Source organism: Zootoca vivipara, chromosome 2, assembly GCF_963506605.1.
Source record: "Zootoca vivipara chromosome 2, rZooViv1.1, whole genome shotgun sequence".
NCBI classification, from domain to species: Eukaryota; Metazoa; Chordata; class Lepidosauria; order Squamata; family Lacertidae; genus Zootoca; species Zootoca vivipara.
In genome coordinates, this window is record NC_083277.1 from 17,402,493 (window position 1) to 17,427,476 (window position 24,984).

Consider the following 24,984-nt stretch of genomic DNA (forward strand, 5'->3'; position numbering starts at 1 on the left):
GAATCAGTTACCCACTAGGGGAGAATGGTTATGTAAGCTTTCAGAATATTTAGAGTTAACCAAATTGACAGATATAATAAGACAAAAACCAAAAAGTGAAGTGAAGTGAAAAGCGAATGGGAGTGCTGAAACGAATACCTTAAAAGTCAAGGTTTGAGGACAGAAATCTGGCTGACTCTGGAATAACCTTGTGAAATGAAAGGATGAGAAAGAGGGATTTATATCGATGTTAGGATTCAGAGGATAAGGAAAACAGGAAAACAGGAAGATACAATGAGAGGTAAAGGAGGTGCTGTTGGATTGGGGGAAGTCAATGTTTGTTTTCCTTTTTAGTGTTTATATTATTAATTTGTAAGATTTGGATTTGTTTTTCATATGCTTGTTTTTTGTGTTTTGTGTATTGATATTTTTCTTTTTTCTGTTGTGTGGAAAATACTAATAAAACTTACTATTAAAAAATAAAATAAAATAAAGCAGAGAATTATGGTGCTGGAGGGAGACTCTTGATAGTCCCATGGACTGCAAGAAGATCAAACCTATCCATTCTGAAGGAAATCAGCCCTGAGTGCTCACTGGAAGGACAGATCCTGAAGCTGAGGCTCCAATACTTTGGTCGCCTCATGAGAAGAGAAGACTCCCTGGAAAAGACCCTGATGTCGGGAAAGATGGAGGGCACAAGGAGAAGGGGATGACAGAGGACGAGATGGTTGGACAGTGTTCTCGAAGCTACGAACATGAGTTTGACCAAACTGCGGGAGGCAGTGGAAGACAGGAGTGCCTGGCGTGCTCTGGTCCATGGGGTCACAAAGAGTCGGACACAACTAAACGACTAAACAACAACAAAGGAGTAAGGAGTCGATGATCCCCTGTGGCCAAAAACGACCATACTCCTACTGCTAGACCAAATGACCAGCATCCTGTTTCTTCCTCTGGGAAGTCCGCAACTATGGTCTTGCATGGCAGCTGCTTTCCCCCTCCAGTGTGGGAAGGAAGGGGTTAATCCACAGTAGCCACTCTGACCTCCGCTGAAGCTCTCTGTCACCTTTGCTCTGGCCAGTGGTTTATTGATCCTCTGCTGCCTCCCCACTTTCCCCCTTTTGCTGATCTTGGGTTTTTTGTTTGTCTCCCAAAGTCCAGGTGCTCAAGGCCTCAGAGTGCTAAAGTTGAAAGGCAACTTTATCAGGCAAGGCTAAAGAGAACCTGTCGGCATCCGTGAATGAAAGTGAGACGGCCCTGGTTCTTCTCTGCACCAGCCGTCGCTTTGGGGGATCCAGCCCAAGGACCATGGGCAGTGAAATATACTCGGAGTCGAGAGTGAATTTCATGCTCTTTATTCAGCTCATATTCATCAAGGAGAAGAAGAGAAGACGAATCGCTCTTTTCCCAAAACCATCTGCTTATATACATTATTTACACAATGGGCCTTGCGTGATTGGCTACTTCAGGGCTACACCTGTGGGCCAATTATATTGTGGATTGACTTCTGCCTGCAGCCTGATTGGCTGCTCCTACAGGCCAATCAGGTAGCAGATTCACTTCTGCCAGCCGCCTGATTGGCTGCTCCAGCAGGCCAATCAGGTTGCGGATTCACTTCCACCTGGAGTTGGATTGGGTAGCTCCCGCTGATTCTGAATCCTATTGTTCTAGGATTCAGCTCAGTACATAACAGGCAGGTTGGGTAAGCATGTCAGGTGACTAAGGTGGTAAGGAGGTATGTGGGCAAACCCTTTCTCTTCTCGTCACTGAGCCAATAGGGAAGGGAAGGAAAACAGAAAGTACTGAAACCTCTAGTTGTGGAAATGGGCATTAGAGGGAATGGAAGTTCTGCGTGTACCGTGTGTTTAAAGATTGCCCCGCCGCCCCAAAGAAAAAGAATCCTGTGAACTGTAGTTTATTAGTGGTACCTTGATTTAAGTACACAATTGGTTCCGTAACTCTGTACTAAACCTGAAGCATACTTAACCTGAAGCGAACTTTCCCATTGAAAGTAATGGAAAGTGGATTAATCCATTCTAGACAGGTCCGCGGAATACTTAAACTGAAAGTACTCAAACCGAAGCGTACTTAAAGCGAGGTATGACTGTACTATTACCATTTATTTCTTTGCATTTCATTTCTATACTGCTTCATATTTTTAAGAAAAATCTCATAGCAGTTTACAGAATATTAAAACATCAATAAAACATCAATAAAACAATCTGAAGAAAGTAAAATATACACAAAAGTTGACTGGCAGGCAAAGATGATAGAATATTTAGAACTTGCGAAAATGACTAGGAGATTAAAAGGAAACTCAAACCAGAAAGTGAGTAAAGATTGGACAATATTTAAAGCATCTAAAAAAGTATTGTGAAAATGCAAATCTCCCGACAGGTCTAGATTGAATCTAGATTGAATATGGAAAATAAAAAAAGCAAAAATCACCTTTGATGTGTATCTGTTAAAAAACAAGGAAGTGCTTATAGACCAATAATGTGTAAAAAGTACAATGAGATGAATTGGACGTCAAAAGTGTGCATGATATCAAACTATATGTTGTTAGTGTTTAGTTGTTATGAGGGTATGGTATCGGTCTGTGTTGTTTTTTATGTAGCATGTAAATTGTTTTGCAATAAAGCTTTAATAAATTAAATATATTTTCAATTCAATTCAACACCTTTATTGGCATATATATAAAATATAAAAACAAGAACAAAACATACAAAACATATAGGTCATTAGTATAAATAGTAACTCTACATCATACAGAAATAATGGAGAGCAGGAGGAGGAAAAGGCACACAAAAGATCCTCAGCTAACATTGTTGAAGGCTAGATGTATTGATTTTAATTACATAAATTCTGGACAAGTTGTGGGCCATAATTCTGGTAATTTCGGGGAAGTCATCCCTCAGCAAGAGCTGAACCACTAATCTGTTCACGCTTATTGATAAAACAGGAATAGTACCGAACTCTTGGCTGACGTTCATAATATTTCCAATATAGAAAAAAGGTGACACTGAGCAGCCATGTAATTATCGACCTATTAGTTTATTATCTACCATATGTAAACTCTACTCAAAACACTTAGAGAGATACTTATTAGATTGGATGAAAAAGAAAAGGATTATTGGTCCTGAACAGATTGGCTTTACAAAACATAAATCGACAATAGACCATTGTCTATTATTGGCATCCCTAGCTGAAAAATACACGAAATCGGATAAGGGGAAGCTATATGTGGCCTTTATCGATTTAAAGTGCGCTTTCGATTCAATTCCAAGAGGTCTAGTATGGGATAAATTGAAAACTTCTGGGATGGAAACCCGCTTACTTTTTCTGATTAAAAAGCTACATTCCAACACTAAAGGTCAGGTGAAGTTTTCCCTTGATGGTCATTTATCTACCAGCTTCACGATCACTAAAGGGGTTAAACAAGGTTGTATACTTGCCCCACACTTGTTTAACCTATTCTTAAATGATATGAAACAACATTTATCTGCTGTAAATGGCCACCCTCCCAGACTAGATACCAAAGCAATCCCTACCCTCTTGTACGCAGACGATACTGTTCTCCTCTCCTATTCCAGAGTTGGGCTACAAAGATATTTAAGAGCATTCTCCAATTATTGTGAAGTGAATCACCTAGCAATTAACTACTCCAAGTCAAAGATTCTTGTTTTTTCTAAAAGTTGGCGTCCATTCAATTGGTCGATTGGAACCCAAAAAATGGAGCAAGTTAAATGCTATAAATACTTGGGTGTCACCTTTCACTATAACTTAAAATGGGTGACCCATCGCAACAGAACAATTAATTTAGCAAGATGCTCGGTTGCACAAATCAAGCGCTTTCATTTTCTTGGTGGGAATCAATTTGTACCTGCAGCAAAGGCAAAATCCGCCTCCCAGCTTCTATACGGGATCCTCTTATGGATATCCAGCTTAACAACAAAGTAGAAGGAGTCCAATCATCCTTCTTTCGGCAAATCCTTGGAGTACCAAAATGTGTGCCATACTTGGCTATCTGTGCAGAATTGGGCCAACACCTTCTTGAGACAAGAGGTTGGATCATTACTTTTAAATATTGGCTAAAAATTCATTTTAATACTGATCCAGATAGCCTGATATCCTATCTTCTGAAAGACAACTATAGCTGTATATGGTTCTCTAATATTTCCAACAAACTCAGGCAACTAGGCTTCTCAGTGGATTCCCTGTTGACATATGAGGACTCATATATCTTTACTCTTATTAAGCAGAGACTGCTTGATATTGAACTCCAGAAACTTCATCCTGCCCAACCTCTAGTATGCTCGCCTGCCTTCTTGGGGCTGCCGCTTCACCAAGGATTGATACCTAATTATATATATAAATTATATATATATATATATAGAGAGAGAGAGAGAGAGAGAGAGAGAGAGATCCAGAAAAAATTGTGGAATGTATTTTCAGTCCTTCTGATTTTGGTGTATGTGACATGAAGAAAGTATGCTGGATCTCTCAGCGGCCTTTGACACCATTGACCATAACATCCTTCTGAACCGTCTAGAGGGGTTGGGAGCTGGGGGCACTGTTACACAGTGGTTCCGCTCCTTTCTCTGGGGTCGTGTCCAGAAAGTGGTGTTGGGGGATGAGAGTTCAGACCCCTGGGCTCTCACTTGTGGGGTGCCTCAGGGTTCTGTCCTCTCCCCCATGCTTTTAAACATCTATATGAAGCCGCTGGGAGAGATCATCAGGGGGTTTGGGCTGGGTGGTCAGCAGTATGCGGATGATACCCATCTCTACCTCTCTTTTAAATCAGAACCAGTGAGGGCGGTGAATGTCCTGGAGGCGGTTGGAGGATGGATGGCGGTTAACAGATTGAGGTTGAATCCTGACAAGATGGAAGTACTGTTTTGGGGGGACAGGGGGCGGGTGGGTGTGGGGGACTCCCTTGTCCTGAATGGGGTAACTGTGCCCCTGAAGGACCAGGTGCACAGCCTCAGAGTAATTTTGGACTACATTTTGGCTACAAGGAACCAGGCAGAGGGCCTTCTCGGTAGTGGCACCCACCCTGTAGAATGCCCTCCCATTAGAGGTCAGAGAGATAAACAACTACCTGACATTTAGAAAATACCTAAAGGGAGCCCTGTTTAGGGATTTGTGATATTTTAATGTATTTTGATGTGTGTTGGAAACCGCCCAGAGTGGCCGGGGAGACCCGGCCAAATGGGCGGGGTATAAATAATAAATTATTTTTTATTCTATTTTTATTTTATAGGCACATACAAGGAATATTTATGCAAGCAGCTGTAGCTGGCTTTTAAGTATTTTGGCTGCAGCATATCCTGTTGCCAAAGAGGCAAGCCACTTTCTTGGTTTAAAAAGCAGCTTGCCTCTTTTGCTATTGCTGTGGCAACATAATGGGGTGGGGAGGGAAACAGTTGTTTTCAGTCAGGTCACCGCTACTGAGCATATATTTAATGACAAATTCAGGCTCGACTGTCATAGAATCGTAGAGTTGGAAAGGACCCCGAGGATCATTTAGCCCAATCCCCGGCAATGCAATAATTTTTTTGTGCAACGCGGGGCTCAAACCCACCACCCTGAGTTTAGGATTCCCATGCACTACCAATTGAGCTATCCCTCCGTGTGTGTGTGTGTGAGAGAGAGATGTTTTAAATGGCCTTCAAGAAAGCTTTCAGTCCAGGGTTGATTCGACTGCCAATAGATGAAACAGGCTTGGATGCATTAACCTTCAGTAACAAGAAGTTGGCATATGTCCAATATATTTTTCACACATGAGATGGAAAAACCCACTCGAGTTTGCTTGGCACCGTTTCTCTGGGAGCACAATGCTGAAAACAGAGATGCTAGCCAACACAGGCTCGAACTTTCGCATTACGGGCCAATATAAAGCACAAACTACTAATTTCAGCACTGCATGCAAATATTCTCTTACTGTGTGATTCGCTGGTGCATATGGCAAGAACAAGAAGGGGGAAAAAAATCTGTCCTTCGAGCCGGAATCGAACCAGCGACCTAAGGATGACTTTGGCAGCAATCTACAGTCCTCCGCTCTACCAGCTGAGCTATCGAAGGGACAAGCCTAGGGTGCTATGCCTCACCTTTTAACTGTGGGTGTGGCACCTGCTGAGCATGGAACTGGAATTTCAGTGGAAGATATTCCCTTTGAATGCCTTCCCCAGGCTTCCTGCCTCTCCACCAGCAAGCCTAAGAGCTAAAGCATGGGTAGGCAAACTAAGGCCCGGGGCCCAGATTCGGCCCAGTCGCCTTCTCAATCCAGCCTGCGGACGGACCGGGAATCAGTGTGTTTTTACATGAGTAGAATGTGTTCTTTTTATTTAAAATGCATCTCTGGGTTATTTGTGGGGCCTGCCTGGTGTTTTTACATCGGTAGAATGTGTGCTTTTATTTAAAATGCATCTCTGGGTTATTTGTGGGGCATAGGAATTCATTCATTTTGTTCTTCAGAATATAGTCCAGCTGGTCTGAGGGACAGTGGACTGGCCCCCCTGCTGAAAAGGTTTGCTGACCCCTAAGCTAAAGTGAGTTGCTCGATCACTTCCTTAAACCGTATGTAGGAGTGATCAGGTACAGTATGTGTGGGCTGCTTTGAAAAGCTTTTGGCAAGGTCCTTCTCCAAAGGTACCAGCCATGTGACCAGAGAGCAGGCCCTTTATGCATTGGCACAGACAGGGCCAACGTTCTCTCCGGATGTTATTAGACTATAACTCCCATCAGGCCTGAATGCTGGCCAGCTTGGCTGGCACTGTTGGGAGTTGTAGTCAGGCAATATTTGGAGGGTACCACGTTGCCTATCCCTGCATTAGCATATTGATACCTCTTGCTTCTGAGCAGCAGCCTTTGTGGCTCCCATGGTCTTGGCACTTTTCTGTTACAGGTAGCGATAGTAAGAGAACTAATGGCAGCGTTAAGATAAATTAAACAGCGTAGACAAGTTTAGATGGGTGCAATAATGAAATACTGAATGGTATAGTTTTTGTAAAATATGCAGGGATTTGTGATATGTAAAATGAACCATGGAAAGAGAAGAAGGGAAGTCATTGATATCTTAAGGATGTAAAATGAGTATTTTAAAAAGATAGTAAGAAAACCCACAAGCATAACCTTTAAAAATGCTGGGCTGGATTTAAACTAAGTCACTGCTTTGGCAGAAGCCAGCACAATGGTTAGCAGGCTGTTGTGTTGGAACGTGAAAGGCTTTTTAAATAAAAGACCAAGGTAAATCTCCACCCCTTCCTTTTGGGCCTGAGAAGACAACTTCTCTCCTTTAGATCAGGTATGGGAGAATTGTTTTTGTAGTGTTTGTTTCAAATATATCCCTTGCTGTAATGCATTCCTTGTTGTAAGCTGCTTCGAGCATGTGGTGTGTGTGTGTGTGTGTGTGTGTGTGTGTGTGTGTGTGTGTAAAAATGGCATACAAATAAAATGAGTGAGTGAATGAACCTTTGGCCCTCCTGATGCAACTAAACTACAATTCCCATCAGTGTAAACAAGCATGGCCAATGGACAAGGATGATGGGAGTTGTAGTTCAGCAGCATCTGGGGGACCAAAGGTTCATCACACTTCTTCTAGATGTTTCTGGACTGTACATCATCCCTGCCCGTTGGGGCTATTAGGTTCAGCAACTTCTGGATAGGCATACAGGTTCCCCATCTCTGTTATAAGGGGGCCCCCTCATCTCAGTTCATTGACTTAACTTGCATTCAATGTGCATCTTATGATGATGTCATCCATCAGCAGCAGCTGCCACCGTTGCCTCTGCAGTGTCATGGCTATGTGACAAGGTTTCTCAAGGAATATATGGAAGCTTTCATTGAAATTCCAGTTCCATGCCCTGCAGGCCAATTGCTGCCTTTTTTTTCTTTTCTTTTTTAAGGAAGCCGCATCCCAAGTTAAAAAGAACAAGGCAAAGCTTTGGGCTTGTTCCTTCGATAGCTCAGCTGGTAGAGCGGAGGACTGTAGATTGCTCAGCCAAGCCATCCTTAGGTCGCTGGTTCGATTCCGGCTCGAAGGACAAAGTGTTTTTGCTTGCCAGAAGTAGCTCCTGATCTCTCAACCCACCATACACTGTGGCTTCCCTCATCATGACTACAAACAATCCGGAGAAACCCTCTGAGTCATACCGAGGCAAGCGAGTTTCAGCTCCTGTTTCAGTTGCCGGTTTGTGGACCAACTACTGGAGACTTGCAGCACGAAATGAAAGGAGTGCTGTGTTCATTGGCAAAGGGGTAGACACCGTTCAATAAAACACTTGTCCAACTGCATCCCAGATCAACCCTGAAAGTGCTATGGCTCTTGAGAAGTGCTGCTGCTGCTGGTGGTGGTGGTGGTGGCTGTTGTAGTGAGGAACCCCATTCCCTCAGCAGCAAAAGAGGGCCACTGCAGTGCATTGCAAAAGCAAATCCTCAAAGCAGAGGAGCTTCTTAGAGGGGAGTAACCAAGACCCCGCAGAACAAACAAGCAGCAGCAGCTAGGTGGTGCCCGGGGAAACCAGGTCTGGAGTGTGACTTGGGAGAGGGGGGCATGGATTTGTGGGGACCTGTACCAGCCAGGAGGCGAGAATCGGAGGCAGGGGAAGCTTCAGAGCTGGAGGAGGAAGAGGAAGAAGCAGGTCAGGCAAGTGAAGGGCCGGGTGCTTCCCGACCCTCTCCTGCACCACTGTCTCCCAGAACCAGGAGAGAACGGAAGTGGGAAGAACAGAGGCAGCTTCTACACAGGCGTAGTCTCTGGCTGCATGTGTGCAGCCTGTCGTGGGGAGGTGCATAAGCCAATGAAGGAAGGGGGCGTGGCCCTGCAACTCCTCCATAGAGCGTAGAATAGCTGCCTAGATGCAAGGCTGGTGTGTGCAGGTGTTCGGAGCCCAGGAAACTACAGTAAGTGTCAGCTTTGACAATGAAGAGCTATCTGGCGTGGGCATTCATGTGGTTGACAGATATCAGAAGAGAGAGGAAAGTGCCCTCACATCTTTGCTTGTAGGTTTCCCACAGGTTGGCCACTGTTAGAACAAGCCACTCTTCTTCTTTGGGGATCACTTGTAGCCAAGTAAGATTGTCTTCCATGAACACGGTTTTAGCAGTGAGTCCGTAAGTGACTGTGGAGGCCAATTCTGGAACCACACGTCTTTCCACAGTGGGGACATTGGTTTCCAGGCAGGAGTTGATCATGGTGAGGGTTTGCCAAACATGCCTTCCTCTTAGCACGTTTCTCCCTTTCGTCCTGAGTTCGAGTGTCTTCAAAGTCCATGACACCTTTGGTAAAGGCTGTTCTCCAACTGGAGCACTCTCAGGCCAGTGTTTCCCAGTTGTTGGTGTTTATACTACATTTCTTTAGATTTGCCTTTGAGAGAGTCTTTAAACCTCTTTTGTTGACCACCAGCAGTACGCTTTCCATTTTTAAGTTCGGAATATAGTTGCTTTGGAAGACGATCATCAAGCATCCGCACAACATGACCAGTCCAACAAAGTGGATGTTGAAGAATCAAGCCATTAAACTAGACCCCAGTGAAAAAATCCCAGGACAAGGCCCTGTTTCGCCAATTCTTCATCAGCAATGTTTAATGGTCAGAGCGTACCAAGTATGTTTGCCTTGTCCTGGGATTTTTTTCACTGGAATTTATATTTATTTGCCTCACTATCATACTGGAATTGATTCCTATTTGAATTCATCTTATCATTACATAAATAAAGCCTTTTGAAGACTTACTTGAAATTCATCTTCCTCCTGGCCCGAGTTCTTGCAATTTACTGTTTATTTCTGGACTTCACTAAGAACTCCAATTTCTACAGTAATTAAGCTAGATCCAGCAAGACTCTTCTTATGTTCTTAGGCTGTTGGTGTTTGTGTGTCTTCTTAGTGCTTCTGGGCCTTGCTGCTCTGCTCCTGATGCGGAAGAGCACGTCCAGCCCCTTGGAGAGATGTTTTGAGGATCCAGAATATGAGGGACTGCTGGATATCGCGAAGCGTGGGTTGGGCAAAACTGAAGAACCAAGACGGATTGCGATTGTGGGAGCCGGGGTTGCTGGACTTACAGCTGGGAAAGTGCTGCTGGACGCTGGACACAAGGTGATGGGGCCAAGGAGAAGGGGAGGCATTGGCAGGGTGAGAAGCAAGGGCAGGTGAGGTAGGGGTTGCATAATAATAGCCATTTTTTATTTGTACTCTGCCCGTCTGATTGGGTTGCCCCAGCCCTTCTGGGCGGCTTCCAATGTACAGTATATAAAAACATAATGAAACATTACACATTACAAAGCTTCCCTATACAGAGCTGCCTTCAGAGATGTCTTTTCCTTGATATCTGGTGTTAGGGTGTTCCACAGGATGGGTGCCACTACCGAGAAGGCCCTCTCCCTGGTTGCCCACTTCCCTGTAAGTCAAGCCCAAATCCCGCCCCCTTGATTCACAATCTTCAGCCAACCTTGCCCAAACTCTTGTCTCGCTCAGGATGACTGGATTTAAAGACACAAGGCAGTGTTTCAGGCTGATCAGCCTCTGAAGCAACACCAGAGTGGCCCTACCAAATTATTTTTAAAAATTGGGTCAATGGTTTCTGCACACTGGTTTGCAAGCCGGGAAAAGAAAACGATGGAAGTGTATGAAATATAGATTGTCGTTTAGCCATCCCTAGGGGTTGCTTCCAGTGTGGCCTGGTGCAGATGTAATCCTGATTTCTTGCAAACCATGGTTAAAGTTAGCACCGGGAATGCACCTGAACCATAGCTAACCTTGGCATATATGTAATGGTAAACCATGGTTAAAGCCAGTGCTTTTTTTAAAAAAAACAAAACATTAGGAAGAACTTTCTGACATTAGGAAGAACTTCCTGACAGTAAGAGCTGTTCGACAGTGGAATTTGCTACCAAGGAGTGTGATGGAGTCTCCTTCTTTGGAGGTCTTTAAGCAGAGGCTTGACAGCCATCTGTCAGGAATGCTTTGATGGTGTTTCCTGCTTGGCAGGGGTTTGGACTGGATGGCCCTTGTGGTCTCTTCCAACACTATGATTCTATGATTTTCTGGGAGGACGCAGGGTTACGCATACCCCTAAACATTTTGTGAATCTAAGTTTGGCCTCATTGAAGGGCAGTACAGTGGTACCTCGGGTTAAGAACTTAATTCGTTCTGGAGGTCCGTTCTTAACCTGAAACTGTTCTTAACCTGAGGTACCACTTTTGCTAATGGGGCCTCCCGCTGCCGCCGGCACGCAATTTCTGTTCTCATCCTGAAGTAAAGTTCTTAACCCGAGGTACTATTTCTGGGTTAGCGGAGTCTGTAACCTGAAGCGTCTGTAACCCAAGGTACCACTGTATTTCAATATGAGTAGGAAAATGAGAGGTTTTTGTTTTGTTTGGGGGTTTTTTTAAGAAAAAAGCACTGGTTAAAGGCAACAAGGGAGAATTTGTCCTCAAAAGGGGTTGAGGGAATAGGAGAGGAATGGTATGTGTGTTCCTGAGACTGTCTTCTAGTTTTCAAGCCCTGGTCTTTATAGAGCCAGGTATACATTTCAAAGTACCAAGCCTAGCCTGACATTGACTCATGGCATCTTCAGACAGATGCTGGGGACACAGCAAACTGGAAGGGAGACGATAATTGATCCTTGCCTTGAGCTCCCATTTAGACAAACATTTGCTCCAGACGACTGGGCTTGGGAGCTGCTGTTTTAATTTCCCACAGTGCTCCTGACACAGCATCCCTCCACAGTATTGTGGGAAATTAAAAAGTCCCCCCCCCCCGCTTTCTAGTGCCTGAGAATGCAGAGGATAGCCTTTCTTGCATAATGATATGGTCCCTACGGCAGGGGTGGCCAGCTCCCAAGAGACTGCGATCTACTCACAGAGTTAAAAACTGGCAGTGACCTACCCCCTTTTGGGGGGGGGGGGGGTTCAGGTCAAGGTTGTTGAACTTTTACTATGAAGGAAAGCCCTGTTTTTTTGGTTTCAGGTCGAAGTTGTTGAGCTTTTTAGGGAGGAGGAAAGCCCTGTTTTTGGGGGTTCAGGTCAAAGTTGTTGACCTTCTTTTAGGGTGGAGGAAAGCCACATTTTTGGGGGGTGCAGGGCAAAAATGTTGAGCTTTTTTTTAGGGGAGCTAAAGTTGTTGAGCTGCTTTGGGGGGAGCCAGTGATCTACCAGTGATCTACCACAGACATTCAGTGATCTACCGGTAGATCACGATCTACCCGTTGGACGTGCCTGCTCTACGGCATATACAGCTTTCAGCATGGTGGCACCTGTCAACGTTGTACTCTAGAGATGTTCCAGGCTACAGCTCCCATCATCTGTGACCATCAGCCACTCTGGCTGGGAGCTGATGGGAGTTGTATTCCCAAAAATCTGGAGGATACCACAACAGCCACCCCTGTCTTACAGCATCGCTTTCCTCAGCATAGTTTGGCAGCTTCAGGGGCTGGGTGACTCCAGTCGCAGGATACAGGGACTTACGCCTCTTGCTGGCTCCACTTGAGACCCAGGTGCGAGTACTAGAAAAACAAGAGCTTCACTCAGCCTAGATTCCCCGTCTGCCTGGCAGGACTTAATTACTATTTTCTGCTGCAGGGCAAGCTTATGAAAAACAAATGAAAAAAAAAACTGGGTGGGCCGCGGAGTGTGCAGTTGCACAAACCGCCAGGCAATTAAATATGTAGATGGCAGGCATGATCACTTTTTTTTGTTTTTGCAAATCTTGCAAGCCTCTGTTTTATTGGTGACCTGCCGTGCCACAATGTGCAAGACATATTCAAGAGACTGGGGAAGGTAGATGGCCCAGGTGTGGAATGCGGCCCTCCAGGCTTCTACACCTGGCCCTCAAAACTCTCCCCGGCTACATCCCTGCATTGCCCACCCCTTGAGTGATTTTGCTTGGCTGGCTTGCATCTGGTTTAGTATAAAGGCAGCTTCCTATGCCATGCGTGGGATTGGGGATCCAGAATATGTCAGGATCACCCATGTATTTTCGACCCCAAATCGGTTGACACTTTGCCAAGGAGCTAACCAAGGCACAGCACTCTGGTTTCCTAACAGAGCAGTTGCCAATGAGTCAGATCTTGTGGCTTTATTTATACAGGTGCATCCGTTCTGAAGCAGAGCTGTAATCATAACCAGAAAGACAGACCTTTCCCTCAGGGACCTTGGGTTAATCTCTGACAAACAGTTCCTCCAGAATGTGACGTTTTCAAGATGCTAGCTGATTGAAAGCAACAGGCCGCAGAACAGAATTCACCTACCTGTCTCGTGACCTGTTTTTCTCAATTTTGTTTTGGAGCTAGCTCCGACCCCCTGCCAAAATTTATTCTGCTGTCTGCCCTCCTAACCCAGGACCAGACACCTGTAACGCAGCAGAGCATGCAAAGCCCCTTGCACACTGGTGTCTGTGTGCATCCTGGTGTGTGCAAAAGATCTGTAGATCAGGGCACTAATCCAGCACTGACCTTAGAAAGGAGAGCAAAGGAAGAGTCATCTCTGAAGTTGCAGACAAAGGAGCGTAGGAAGCTTTCCTATGCTGAACCAGACCCATGGTCCTCTTAGCTTAGGATTGTTTACTGAGCGGCTCTCCAATATTTCAGACAGAGAGTCTTTCCCAACTGTATCTGGAGATGGCGGGAATTGAACCTGGGTTCTTCTACATGCAAGGGAGATGCACTGCTGCTGAGCCACGCCCCTTCCCCAGATAAAGTGGAAGAAGCTTGACTGAAATATACTTGGAGTCCTGCAGTGATTTCATGCTCTTTACTGCAGCTTGTAAAACAGTGAATGAGTTTCCCCCAAAACCTCAGGTTTCTATATACATTGTTTACACAATGAGTCCCATCTGACTGGCTGATTCTGCTTCCCTCCTGGAGCCTAATTGGTCTTTTCATTGGCTCCCAGGACGTTTCCGAGCTGACCTTTAAAGCCCTAAACGGCCTCCACCCAGTATACCTGAAGGAGTGTCTCCACCCCCTTCGTTCAGCCCGGACACTGAGGTCCAGCGCCAAGGGCCTTCTTGGTAGTGGCGCCCACCCTGTGGAATGCCCTCCCATCAGAGGTCAAAGAGATAAACAACTACCTGGCATTTAGAAAACATCTGAAGGCAGGCCTGTTTAGGGAAGTTTTTAATGTGTGACATTTTAATGTATTTTAATCTTTGTTGGAAGCCGCTCAGAGTGGCTGGGGAAACCCAGCCGGATGGGCGGGGTACAAATAAATAAATAAATAAATCATCATCCTGCAGGTCAATCAGTTGTTGCATTCTATGATCCTACCAGCCTAACAGGCTGATTAACTTCCTCCTGGGGTCTGATTGGGCTGCTCCTACAAGCCAATCAGTTGTTGCATTCTAGGATCCTACCTGCCTATTGTTCTAGGATCCAAGCTTAGTGCATAACATTGACCTTGCTCTTGTACAGGGAAACTCCACTGAAACAAAGCAGCAATTGCAGAGGGCTCCCCACCCGACTTGAAGACAACTGCCTTTAGGCATCCACCTTAGGGAAAAGTGGTGCCTGGGAGGCAGAGCAGCAGTGGCCACTGCCTGCTGATTGGCTTTCCTCCCCAGCAAGCAAGCCAATGGCAGCAGTGGTGATGAGGAGAATCAGCGGGTGATGAAAGCTGCGAGGAGCTAGAGGAGTCTTGCCCACAAGCCCTCAAAATCCAGAGCCAACACTGTTGGCATCTGCACCCTTCCAGCTGTTCTGTGCCTCCCAAGGGGAGTCTGCCCCAACCACCGAAGAAGAGCCTACACAATACAACCCAAACTTCAGCAGCAGCTGAATGCCAATCAGTGCTTGCAAGTCTGAGGAACGCTGCCCGGTCCTTCCGACTCAATGAACTCAAAGCTGATGTTCCTGCAGACTTGGCCATTTTGAATCTGCACAGTCCCGCTCTCTAGTAGCTTCTTCTACAGAAATATGCTTCTTGCAGTTTGTGTTTCAATAAGATATAAACAGGGTCCATTTCTTCTGCCCTCAGTGCCACCAGCCTAAGTCCATTCTGAGAGCAGATTTTACTCCTGAGCTTGTCCATTTTGCCAGTCGCCAGTACTGGCATTGAGCATTCCTCAACAGTGTAATTTCCAGGCAAACTTAACAGGTTGAACATTCAGGCTAAGTAATCTAAGAGCTATCCATCAATCAACCCCGAGTGCTCACCAGAAGGACAGATCCTGAAGCTGAGGCTCCAATACTTTGGCCACCTCATGAGAAGAGAAGACTCCCTGGAAAAGACCTTGATGCTGGGAAAGATGGAGGGCACAAGGAGAAGGGGAGGACAGAGGACGAGATGGTTGGACAGTGTTCTCGAAGGCACGAACATGAGTTTGACCAAACTGCGGGAGGCAGTGGAAGACAGGAGTGCCTGGCGTGCTATGGTCCATGGTGTCACGAAGAGTCGGACACAATTAAATGACTAAACAACAACAACAACAAATCTGAGAGCAAATTAATAACTGCCCTTGAATAAGAATAACACCAGCAGATCCAATGTGGCGGCAACCTCTGAAAGGCAACAGCCAATATCCAAGGCTTGTAAGTCTTCATTACAAACTCACCGGAGATGAATGAATGACTGAGCATGAGTCACCAGACATCTCTGACACCTGAATCAGTTGGTATGATATAATTTGCTTAACCTGCCTAGAATAAGGTGCCAGTGACAGATCCTTCAGCTTTCAGCCCTCCAGGGACTACAGCTCCCATCATCCCTGACCATTTACCATGCTAGCTGGAGCTGATGGGAGTTGCAGTCCAACATCTGGAGGTTGAGGAAAGCTGCTATAATCAGGACTATAAATCTTGGACTGGGTATTCTCATAAAACAAACACTTTGGCCCTTTCCCATTGGCAGCTTCTTCAACATTGTTCAGTGGAGGCGTTTTGCAACCACTGCAATTATAGTTCTTCTTTGCTCCCACCCCACCCAGGTGACAATTCTAGAAGCCAGCAGCTGCGTGGGAGGCAGGATCGAGACTTACCGTGATCCTGAGGGGGGCTGGTATGTGGATTTGGGCCCGAGGCACCTGCCTTTCAGCCATAGGTGAGAAGGGGCAGTGATATTCCCATGGTGGTGTGTGACTGATAACATTTGATGGGGGAAAAGAGAGTTGGTATGACAGCCACCATCAAACAGAGGGAGGGCTGTCACATAGGAGGTGAAATGAGCTTGTTTCCTGCTGCTCCAGAGGGTAGGGCCTGAACCAATGGATTCAGATGGCAAGAAAGGAAATTCCGACTAAATATTCGGAAGAACTTTCTGATGGTGAGCTGTTTGACAGTAAAAAATCTCAGAAGGTGGTGGACTCTCGTTCATTGTAGGTTATTAAGCAGAGGGATTCTTTAGCAGTGATTCCTACATTGCAGATTACCCTTGGGGTCCCTTCCAACTCTACAATTCTGCAACTCGATGAGAACAAAATCAAGAACAAAACTGAAATGAGTCTGATGGTAAAATGCTTGTCATCATGTCATACCGCATGTGCAGAGATGGGAGGCATTGTAATTTTAGGGGACCCTGTGGTCACAAAATCTTAGGTTGGAAGGTACCCCAAGGGTCATCTAGTCCAACTCCCCTGCAATGCAGGAATCTCAGCTAAAGCATCCATGACAGATGGCCATCCAAACCTCTGTTTTAAAAACCTCCAAGGAAGGAGGATCCACCACCCCTCGTGGGAGTCTGTTCCACTGTCAAACAGTTCTTACTGTCAGAATTTTTTTTTCCTGAATGTTCATTGCATACTTTATTCATTCATTTATTTGCATCTGTCTTTTCTCCACCTTTTCCTCCAATGAGCTCAAAGGGGCCTCCATGGTTCTCCCCTTCCCCATTTAATCCCCACAACAACGCTGTGAGGTAGGTTAGGCTGAGAGGCAGTGAGTGGCTCAAGATCACCCAGTGAACTTTGTGGCTGAGTGGAGATTTGAACCCTGGTCTCCCAGGTCCTAGTTCGACACTCCTATCCATTACACCACATTAGCTCTTCCGCACTACAACTTCCCCTGCATGATCAAAGTCAGCAGAAGTGGAGTGTCCAGATTCAGAGGGAGAGGGCATGTGCTGCTCTCAGTCTCATCGTGTCCCCAAATGTAGCACCTTACCTTTGCCTCATAGGAATGGATGACAGCCATTCCCCCATATGTCAGGATGCAAAGGTACACTGACACAACTGGGTAGGAGTTGAACCTGTGCCTTATCTCTTGCTGATCCCGGCCATTATGAATTCAGCCTTTTTGTTTCTGGGGTCGTGCTTCTTGGTCATGCTAGAGTGTGACAGAATATTTGGAACCAGCTTTTGGGAAAAAGAGAGACAGACAGACAGACAGACAGACAGACAGACAGACAGACAGACAGAAAGACAGAGATTGCTCCAGCAACAGGCCATAGGATTGCCAAGTTGCAAGCTAGAGATAAAGGTAAAGGGACCCCTGACAATTAGGTCTGGCCGCGGACGCCTCTGGGGTTGCGGTGCTCCTCTCGCTTTACTGGCCGAGGGAGCCGGCGTACAGCTTCCGGGTCATGTGGCCAGTGTGACTAAGCCGCTTTTGACGAACCAGAGCAGCGCATGGAAACGCCGTTTACCTTCCCGCCGGAGTGGCACCTATTTATCTACTTGCACTTTGACGTGCTTTCAAACTGCTAGGTTGGCAGGAAAGCTAGAGATATTCCCCCTTTAAACAAAGGGGAACAAAGTTAAAAGGGGAAGGTAGAGATATTCCCCTTTTAACTTTGTTTCCATTCCTGAATCAGGAGACAGTTGGGGCTTCCCCATTTTGTTTTCCCCTAGTCTTGTCGTCCACACCCTTTCCCACCTGCTGGGATCCAGCTTGTTACAGCAGGTGTGAGACGAGGGTGGATAACAGGGGTGGGAGGATAATGGGGGCGGGGGAGAAGCCACATCCATTTCATCTCCTGCTCCAGCAGCAGAATTAAAAGGCAACTCTCCAGGTTGAAACCTAGCCAGCGACTGTCCAGTTCTGTGGGAGTGGGAAGCTCCCAGGGGAAGTGATTTCAGCACATTGGACAGCTCCAATGAGTCCTGCTAAGGCAAGCGGCTACCTGAAATGTTGTCTGTGCCGAGAGCTAGTACCAATGGAAGCCTCATGTGGGCTGATCAAACCTGGTAGGCTCTGCCAGCCTAGAGGTGCTGGGTGGGTAGTTAAAGGGCCCTCACCTTATTTTAAAGTCTTTGGCTTCTGGGAGGTTCGGAAGACAGAGATACTGCAGGGAATGGTGGCAGACATGTGTTGTCAGAAGGCCTCTGGTATGTTTGGGATTGCTTTGGGATTTGTTTTGCCTGTCTATTGAATTTATATCCTGCCCTTCTTCTAAGGAATCCAGGGTGGCAAACATGTATACCATTTAAAAACAGGAACAAAGAGAAATGCTATAAAACAGATCAAAACATTCTAAAAAAGAATTAAAAACATCTAAAAGGTGTTACAATTTTAAACCTTCTAAAAGCAACTGCAGTGAAAAACACACATCCATCTTGAGATTCCCAGGAACAGTATTCTTCAGACACCAAATTCCTGTGTAAGCAGGAACCTTTTCAAATCCCACTTTGACGATGTGTAGCACATTCCACAACCTGGGGGCCACCACTGAAAAGGCCCTGTCATGGATCTGGACCAACCTGTGAATGAGATGCTGGTGGTTCTTTGAGGAAGTTTCCTGAACCCTTTCCTTGTCAAAGTTCTCTACCCTATACAGTAAAGTCTGTGGTGGGACATGGGCCAGACATCAACCCTGGTACACTGTGGCAATGGAACAGGAGGCACAATAAGGGAACGAACTATGTAGAAAAACTAAACACATGAAATCAAAGACTAATAGCATAATAAACACACCCCTTTATGTTTAATACCCATTCTTCCCATCTGTTACCACCCTTCCTCCTACTCTTCCCCTCTGATCCGCCCACTGGCTCTCTCTACCTCCATGCAGAATTGTCCGGGAATATGTTGCAAAATATGGCCTGAAATTAAACCATTATTCAGATGGCAATGGCAACGCCTGGTACCTGGTGAACAATATCCGAGCCAGAGTCAAAGAGGTGGAGAAGAATCCAGACATTCTGAGATACCCTGTAGGTCCCTCCGAACGTGGGAAGTCTGCTGTGGAGCTGTATTACGAAGCGTTGAAACCGGTGAGTTTCTTTTTGTAAACCGCTTTGAGGTGTTGTTGTTGTTTTTAAACCATCAAGCAGTGTATAAATTTTATGAAATAAATGAGATAGTGTGTGCCTACATATGTGTTTTTGTGAACACAGTTGCCATCAGGTTAGCAGGGAGCCATACCAGACTGCCTGAGGGGTATCTGTGCTGCTCTGCTGCAGCAAAAACTGCCAAGAGACCAGTGGCATCTGAAAGACATTTTAGTGCGGCATCGGCCTTTGTGTGCTAATGTCCTCTTCATCGGATGTGTGAAGTGTAACCCTACACACACACACACACACACAAACACAGGCCCGTAAAGGGACATAGTTGTACACAGTGTTGCCAGAGGGAAGTGAAATGTAAGAAGGTCCCAACAGTGACAATTCAATTAGAGCTAGAACTTCTCTAAACAGGGCTTCCTTCAGATGTCTTTTCAAAATCACATAGCTGTGACTGTTTGACATTTGATGAGAGGGCCCTCTACCAAGAAGACCCTCTACCTGGTTCCCTGTAACCTCACCTCTTGCAGTGAGGAACCACCAGATGGCCCTGAGAGCTGGATCTCAGTGTCTAGGCTGGACAGTGCAAGTGAAGATGCTCCTCCATGTATACAAGGCTGAAGCTGGGTTTTTTTATGTTTAGTTACAGGTAGGTAGCTGGGTTGGTCTGGCGTAGTTGAAACAAAATAATCCCCCCCCAGTAGCACCTTAGAGACCAACTATGTTTGTCATTGGTATGAGCTTTCGTGTGCATGCACACGAAAGCTCATACCAATGACAAACGTAGCTGGTCTCTAAGGTGCTACTGAAAAATTTTATTTTATTTTATTTTATGTTGTAAACTATGCGATTATTTGGCTGAAGGGTGGTATATAAGTCTAACTTAATAACAACAACAAGAATAATAATTTAACCTTCTGTTCAAGCCAGCATGGTGTAGTAGTTAAGAGCAAGTGGACTTGTAATCTGGTGAACTGGGTTCGCTTCCCCGCTCCTCCACATGCAGCTGCTGGGTGACCTTGGGCTAGTCACACTTCTTTGAAGTCTCTCAGCCCCCCTCACTTCACAGAGTGTTTGTTGTGGGGGAGGAAGGGAAAGGAGATTGTTAGCCACTTTGAGGCTCCTTAAGGGGAGTGAAAGGCGGGATATCAAGTCCAAACTCCTCCTCCTCCTCCTCTAAACCTGAGGTTGATGGGGAGAAAAGGAGGACACGGTTTGCCATTCAAGGATAGTCCTACAATAACCTGTCTTTGTTTGTGCCCATCAGATAGAAGAGGACTTGACGAGATCAAACTGCAGCCACGTGCTTGAAAAATACGATGCCTATTCTCTCAAGGTGCTCAGTTCTATGGATATACGTGGGTGATATTTGCTGTTTGTGGCACAGATCTGCTTCTCCCTCTTTTTATATATATTACATTACTTTGTGGAATTGAGAGCCACATTTGATGTTACACAAGACATGGAAATGGATGGTGCTTTGCTCTTCCTTGTAGCAACATAAAACAAATGTTGTGTCCAATGAAAGATCACTGTGATTTGCATCTCTCCAGCCCCACCTCACTTTACTGGCTGTCAGGGTGAAGGGGTGAAGAAAATGCACGTTGTTGGAAATAGCAAAGGGACACAGAGCAGTGGCAGTTCCATGTCTGGTTTGGCACTTTTAAGTGCAGACCTCTCCATTCATAATTCATATGAGTCTGGTTACAGGTAGGTAGCCGTGTTGGTCTGGATCGAAGTAAAATAAAAAAAATCATGTATAATCTCATTATACATGATAAGCGATCTTCAGCCATCTCAACCCTTGCTTTTTCATGCAAAACCATTTGCAGTCGTTTGCGGTCATCAACAGCTATCAGTCAGTCAATCACCCATTTCCACCACCCTTCTGAGTGATCCCCCCTCCCCATCCCCACCCCTCCCCACCCCTTCTCTACATAAGTGCCTGGAAACTTCCATTTCACTGTATCTGAAGAAGTGTGCATGCACACGAAAGCTCATACCAAAATAAAAACTTAGTTGGTCTTTAAGGTGCTACTGAAGGAATTTTTTTTATTTCATATGAGTCTGTTCTGGCCAAACTAAATGACAAGCCCAAGTTCATTTAGGTTTGCAAAACCTTGCATTTCTGCCACCAGGGGGCAGCAGAGTGCCACCACGTGTATAACGACTGCAATTTTAAAAAATGCCTGTTTGTTTGTTTAATTGAATTCGATTTAAACATTTTTAAACATTCAATTTCAAAGTCTAGAGTACAATTTTTTTAAAGTCTGAAATTTGGATTTTGGAATACAACAGTAGAACTCATGCATTGAGAAGTGGGATGGAAAATTGTTGAGCTTTTGAAAGGAAAACTCATCATTTGAGTTTTGACATTAAAACGTGTATGTTGAAATTTGGAAAAAGGTTTTCAAAAGATGTCAGTTTAGTTATTTTTAATTTAGAATATACGACAGTCTTTGAATTTTAGGCAAATATGCGTTTAAGCCAGGGGTCCCCAAACTAAGGCCTGGGGGCCGGATGCGGCCCAATCACCTTCTAAATCCGGCCCGCGGACGGTCCGGGAATCAGCATGTTTTTACATGAGTAGAATGTGTTATTTTATTTAAAATGCATCTCTGGGTTATTTGTGGGGCCTGCCTGGTGTTTTTACATGAGTAGAATGTGTCCTTATATTAAAATGCATCTCTGAGTTATTTGTGGGGCATAGGAATTCATGCATATTTTTTTTCAAAATATAGTCCGGCCCCCCACAAGGTCTGAGGGACAGTGGACCGGCCCGCTGCTGAAAAAGTTTGCTGACCCCTGGTTTAAGCTCTACCAATATTTCACATTCATATATTCCCCCCCCCCCCAGCTCTTATTTATTTATTTAATAACATGTATATACTGCTGGAGTGTAAAAGCAAAAGGAAACCCTCAAAGTGGTATTTACGTCTCTGAGCAAAAAGCAAAACAAAAGCCTTGTCACATTGCAGCCAATAGAGGGAAAGAGAATCTATAGGACACAATGAGTTCAAATTCCACAGATTTTCACCTTTCAAGAGAGTGGACTGTCTCCACTTGAGTTCAGCCATATTATTCCTCATACACTCTGCCACCTTCACAGGCATATCTGATCGAAAAGGGAAATCTAAGCCATGCAGCCGTCCGAATGATTGGAGACCTGATTAACCTGAGCGCAGAGTTTTCCCGCAGTTTCACTGAATTCCTCCGAGAAGTTTTCCTGTTTACCCGTGAAAAGAGGTAATGAAGGCCGGTTGCATAGGTGCCGGTTCCCTGAGGAAAATTCCCCATGAAGGGGAATTTCCTTTTCAGTAATCTGCTAAACACGTGGGAACGGGTAGAAGGATCAGAGAGTGTGGAGTCCCATTCCCCTACCCTCATGCGTGGGACTAATGAGCGCACACCCTCCTTATCTTTTGCACCACAATAGCTCATAATTACTGCAATGCGTTATACGTAGGGCTGCCTCTGAAGACGGTTCGGAAACTTCAGCTGGTGCAGAATTCAGTGGAGCAAGACGGTTTGAGCATATTACACCGATCCCGGTCCGACTGCACTGGCTACCAATTATTTTCTGGGCCCAATTCAAAGTGCTGGTTTTGACCTATAAAGCCTTAAACAGCTCAGGATCGCAATACCTGAAGGACTGCCTCTTTCCATATGAACCTACCTGGACCCTGAGATCATCTTCTGAGGCCCTCCTTTGTGTGCCTCCTCCTTGATAGGTCCGGAGGGTGGAAACACGAGAACAGAGCCTTCTCTGCAGTGGCTCCCATCTGTGGAATGGTCTCCCCCGGGAAGTTTGCCTGGCGCCTTCACTATATACACCTTTAGGCACCAGGCAAAAATGCTCCTCTTTAACCAGGCAAAAACGTTCCTTCTTAACCAGTCCTTTGGTTGACCTGATGGACATCCCTATATCCTTTTAAAATGTGGCTCTTTTTTTGGGAAGGGGGGGGTGTTATTGGGTTATTGTTCCTATTTAGATTTTATTTATTGTGATCTTTTCTGTGAACCACCCTGAGACCTGCAGGTATAGGGCGGTACAGTGGAACTTTGGTTCTCAAATGGCTTCCTTGATGAACAAATCGGCTCCTGAACGCCGAAAACCCGGAAGTAAGCGTTCCAGTTTTTGAAGATTTTTCAGAAGCCATACGGCTGATGCAGCTGTCGACTATTGTTTCGGGTGCACCTGCACCAATAGGAAGCCAGGCCTTGGTTTTCGAACGTTTTGGGAGTTGAATGGACTTCCAGAACGAATTAAGTTCGAGAACCAACATTCCACTGTACATCAATTCAATAAATAAATAAACACACACACACTCTCTCTCTCCTGGTAGTTGGATGAGCATGTCTAGCAGAAATGACTTCTCCAGCCTTTTCTTGATCTCCAGGTATGATGAGATCACTGGTGGGTTTGATATGCTGCCCAGGGCCATTCACCAGTCCCTCCCAGCTGGCGCAGTGATGCTCAACAGCACCGTGACAGAGATCCACAGAGAAGGGGACACAGTTTCGGTACTCTACCATCCTTCCAGCTCCCTGGAGTCGTCAGGCACCATCCTGGCTGACTACGTCATTGTCACATCCACAGCAGAGGCCACACGCCTCATCCGCTTCCACCCTCCCCTCTCGCCTGCCAAGACCCAGGCACTCCGTTCTCTGCGCTCCACGGGAGCCACCAAAGTGGCCTTGGCCTGCGCTAAGAAGTTCTGGGAGGAAGAAGGGGAAGAGATCTACGGTGGAACCTCCACCAGTGACCTGCCCTCCAGGATCACCACATACCCCAGCCGCAACTTCTCCAGCGGCCTGGGGGTCATCCTGGGCTCCCAGACTTACGGGGACGACTCGGAGTTTTTCACCCCCCTCAGCCCCCAACAGGCTGTCGAGGTGGTTCTGAGGGACTTGTCCACGATCCACCGGCGCCCCCTGGAAGAGCTGAGGCGTCTTTGCAGCAGGTGGGTGGTCAAAAAATGGAGCCTGGACCCCCACGCCATGGGGGCCTTCACCCTCTTCAGGCCTTACCAGCTGAGCGAACACGCAGAGGCCCTCGCCCGCAAGGAGGGGAGGGTCTATTTTGCCGGAGAGCACACGGCTTTGCCACATGGTTGGATTGACACGGCGATGAAATCGGCCCTGAGGGCAGCCAGGGATGTCCACCGGCACACAGGGGCTCAGGGCTGTGGTCATGAGACAGGCATTTTTGGTGATCAAGGGGGTGGCTCGGAAGTTGTAAACCTCCTTGATCCGTTGTAAGGCTATGCCGCCTTGAAAAATTCAGAAGCAGTGAGTAAATAAAGGTGACTCATCCGAATCTTTTTCATCAGTGTTTCAAAACACATGGAATATTATTCTGTAAGCCCTTGGGAAATGGTTTGCCTGCTCTTTTAATTTGCCCCCACTCGGGTCTTGAATATGCCTCTACCTCTGAGTCCACATCTTCAGTTTCTGCCAGCCAGGTGGGGATCTTTCAGATGTGGCTTTGCAACACTTCGAATTTACCTCCATCGCCCTTAGTAATGTTATCACATATCACATAATCAGATGTGTTTGGCTACGTAACACAATAGAGGTGTCATGCTCGCCAATTGGTTGGGATCACCCATGTGACTCATCTAGGAAGTGTCACCGTCATTCTTGCATGCCTCACTTGTTTGCTGTAATATCACCAGATACCAAATTTGTACTAGCTAAGTGATGACATCCTGTTCTTGCTTTGACCCCTGATTGGCTACTCTATAGACCCATGTGCCCAATCCAGGGCGGAGAAAGCATCAGAAAACTCTCTGCATGTGAGTGTGTATCAAGCCACTGCTGTGGCTGTAGAGACTGTTACAGGAGAGACATGTTTTGTTGCA

At 45.9% G+C, this 24,984-nt stretch overlaps 1 protein-coding gene and 2 non-coding genes across 3 annotated transcripts; 2 read left to right on the top strand and 1 right to left on the bottom strand.

Moving 5' to 3' along the window:
• Positions 1-5,972: 5,972 nt before the first annotated feature.
• Positions 5,973-6,060, bottom strand: TRNAY-GUA (transfer RNA tyrosine (anticodon GUA)). The gene is given in 2 exon segments: positions 5,973-6,008; positions 6,024-6,060. It is a non-coding gene; the product is annotated as a tRNA-Tyr (tRNA).
• A 1,872-nt stretch (positions 6,061-7,932) lies between these two features.
• Positions 7,933-8,021, top strand: TRNAY-GUA (transfer RNA tyrosine (anticodon GUA)). The gene is given in 2 exon segments: positions 7,933-7,969; positions 7,986-8,021. It is a non-coding gene; the product is annotated as a tRNA-Tyr (tRNA).
• Positions 8,022-9,941: 1,920 nt separating this feature from the next.
• Positions 9,942-24,420, top strand: LOC118080102 (L-amino-acid oxidase-like). Its single transcript, XM_060271010.1, has 5 exons — positions 9,942-10,069; positions 18,910-19,111; positions 20,388-20,456; positions 22,230-22,366; positions 23,467-24,420. The coding sequence occupies exons 1-5, from the start codon at positions 9,942-9,944 to the stop codon at positions 24,380-24,382; spliced, it is 1,452 nt and encodes a 483-aa protein (XP_060126993.1). The 3' UTR covers positions 24,383-24,420.
• Positions 24,421-24,984: the final 564 nt, after the last annotated feature.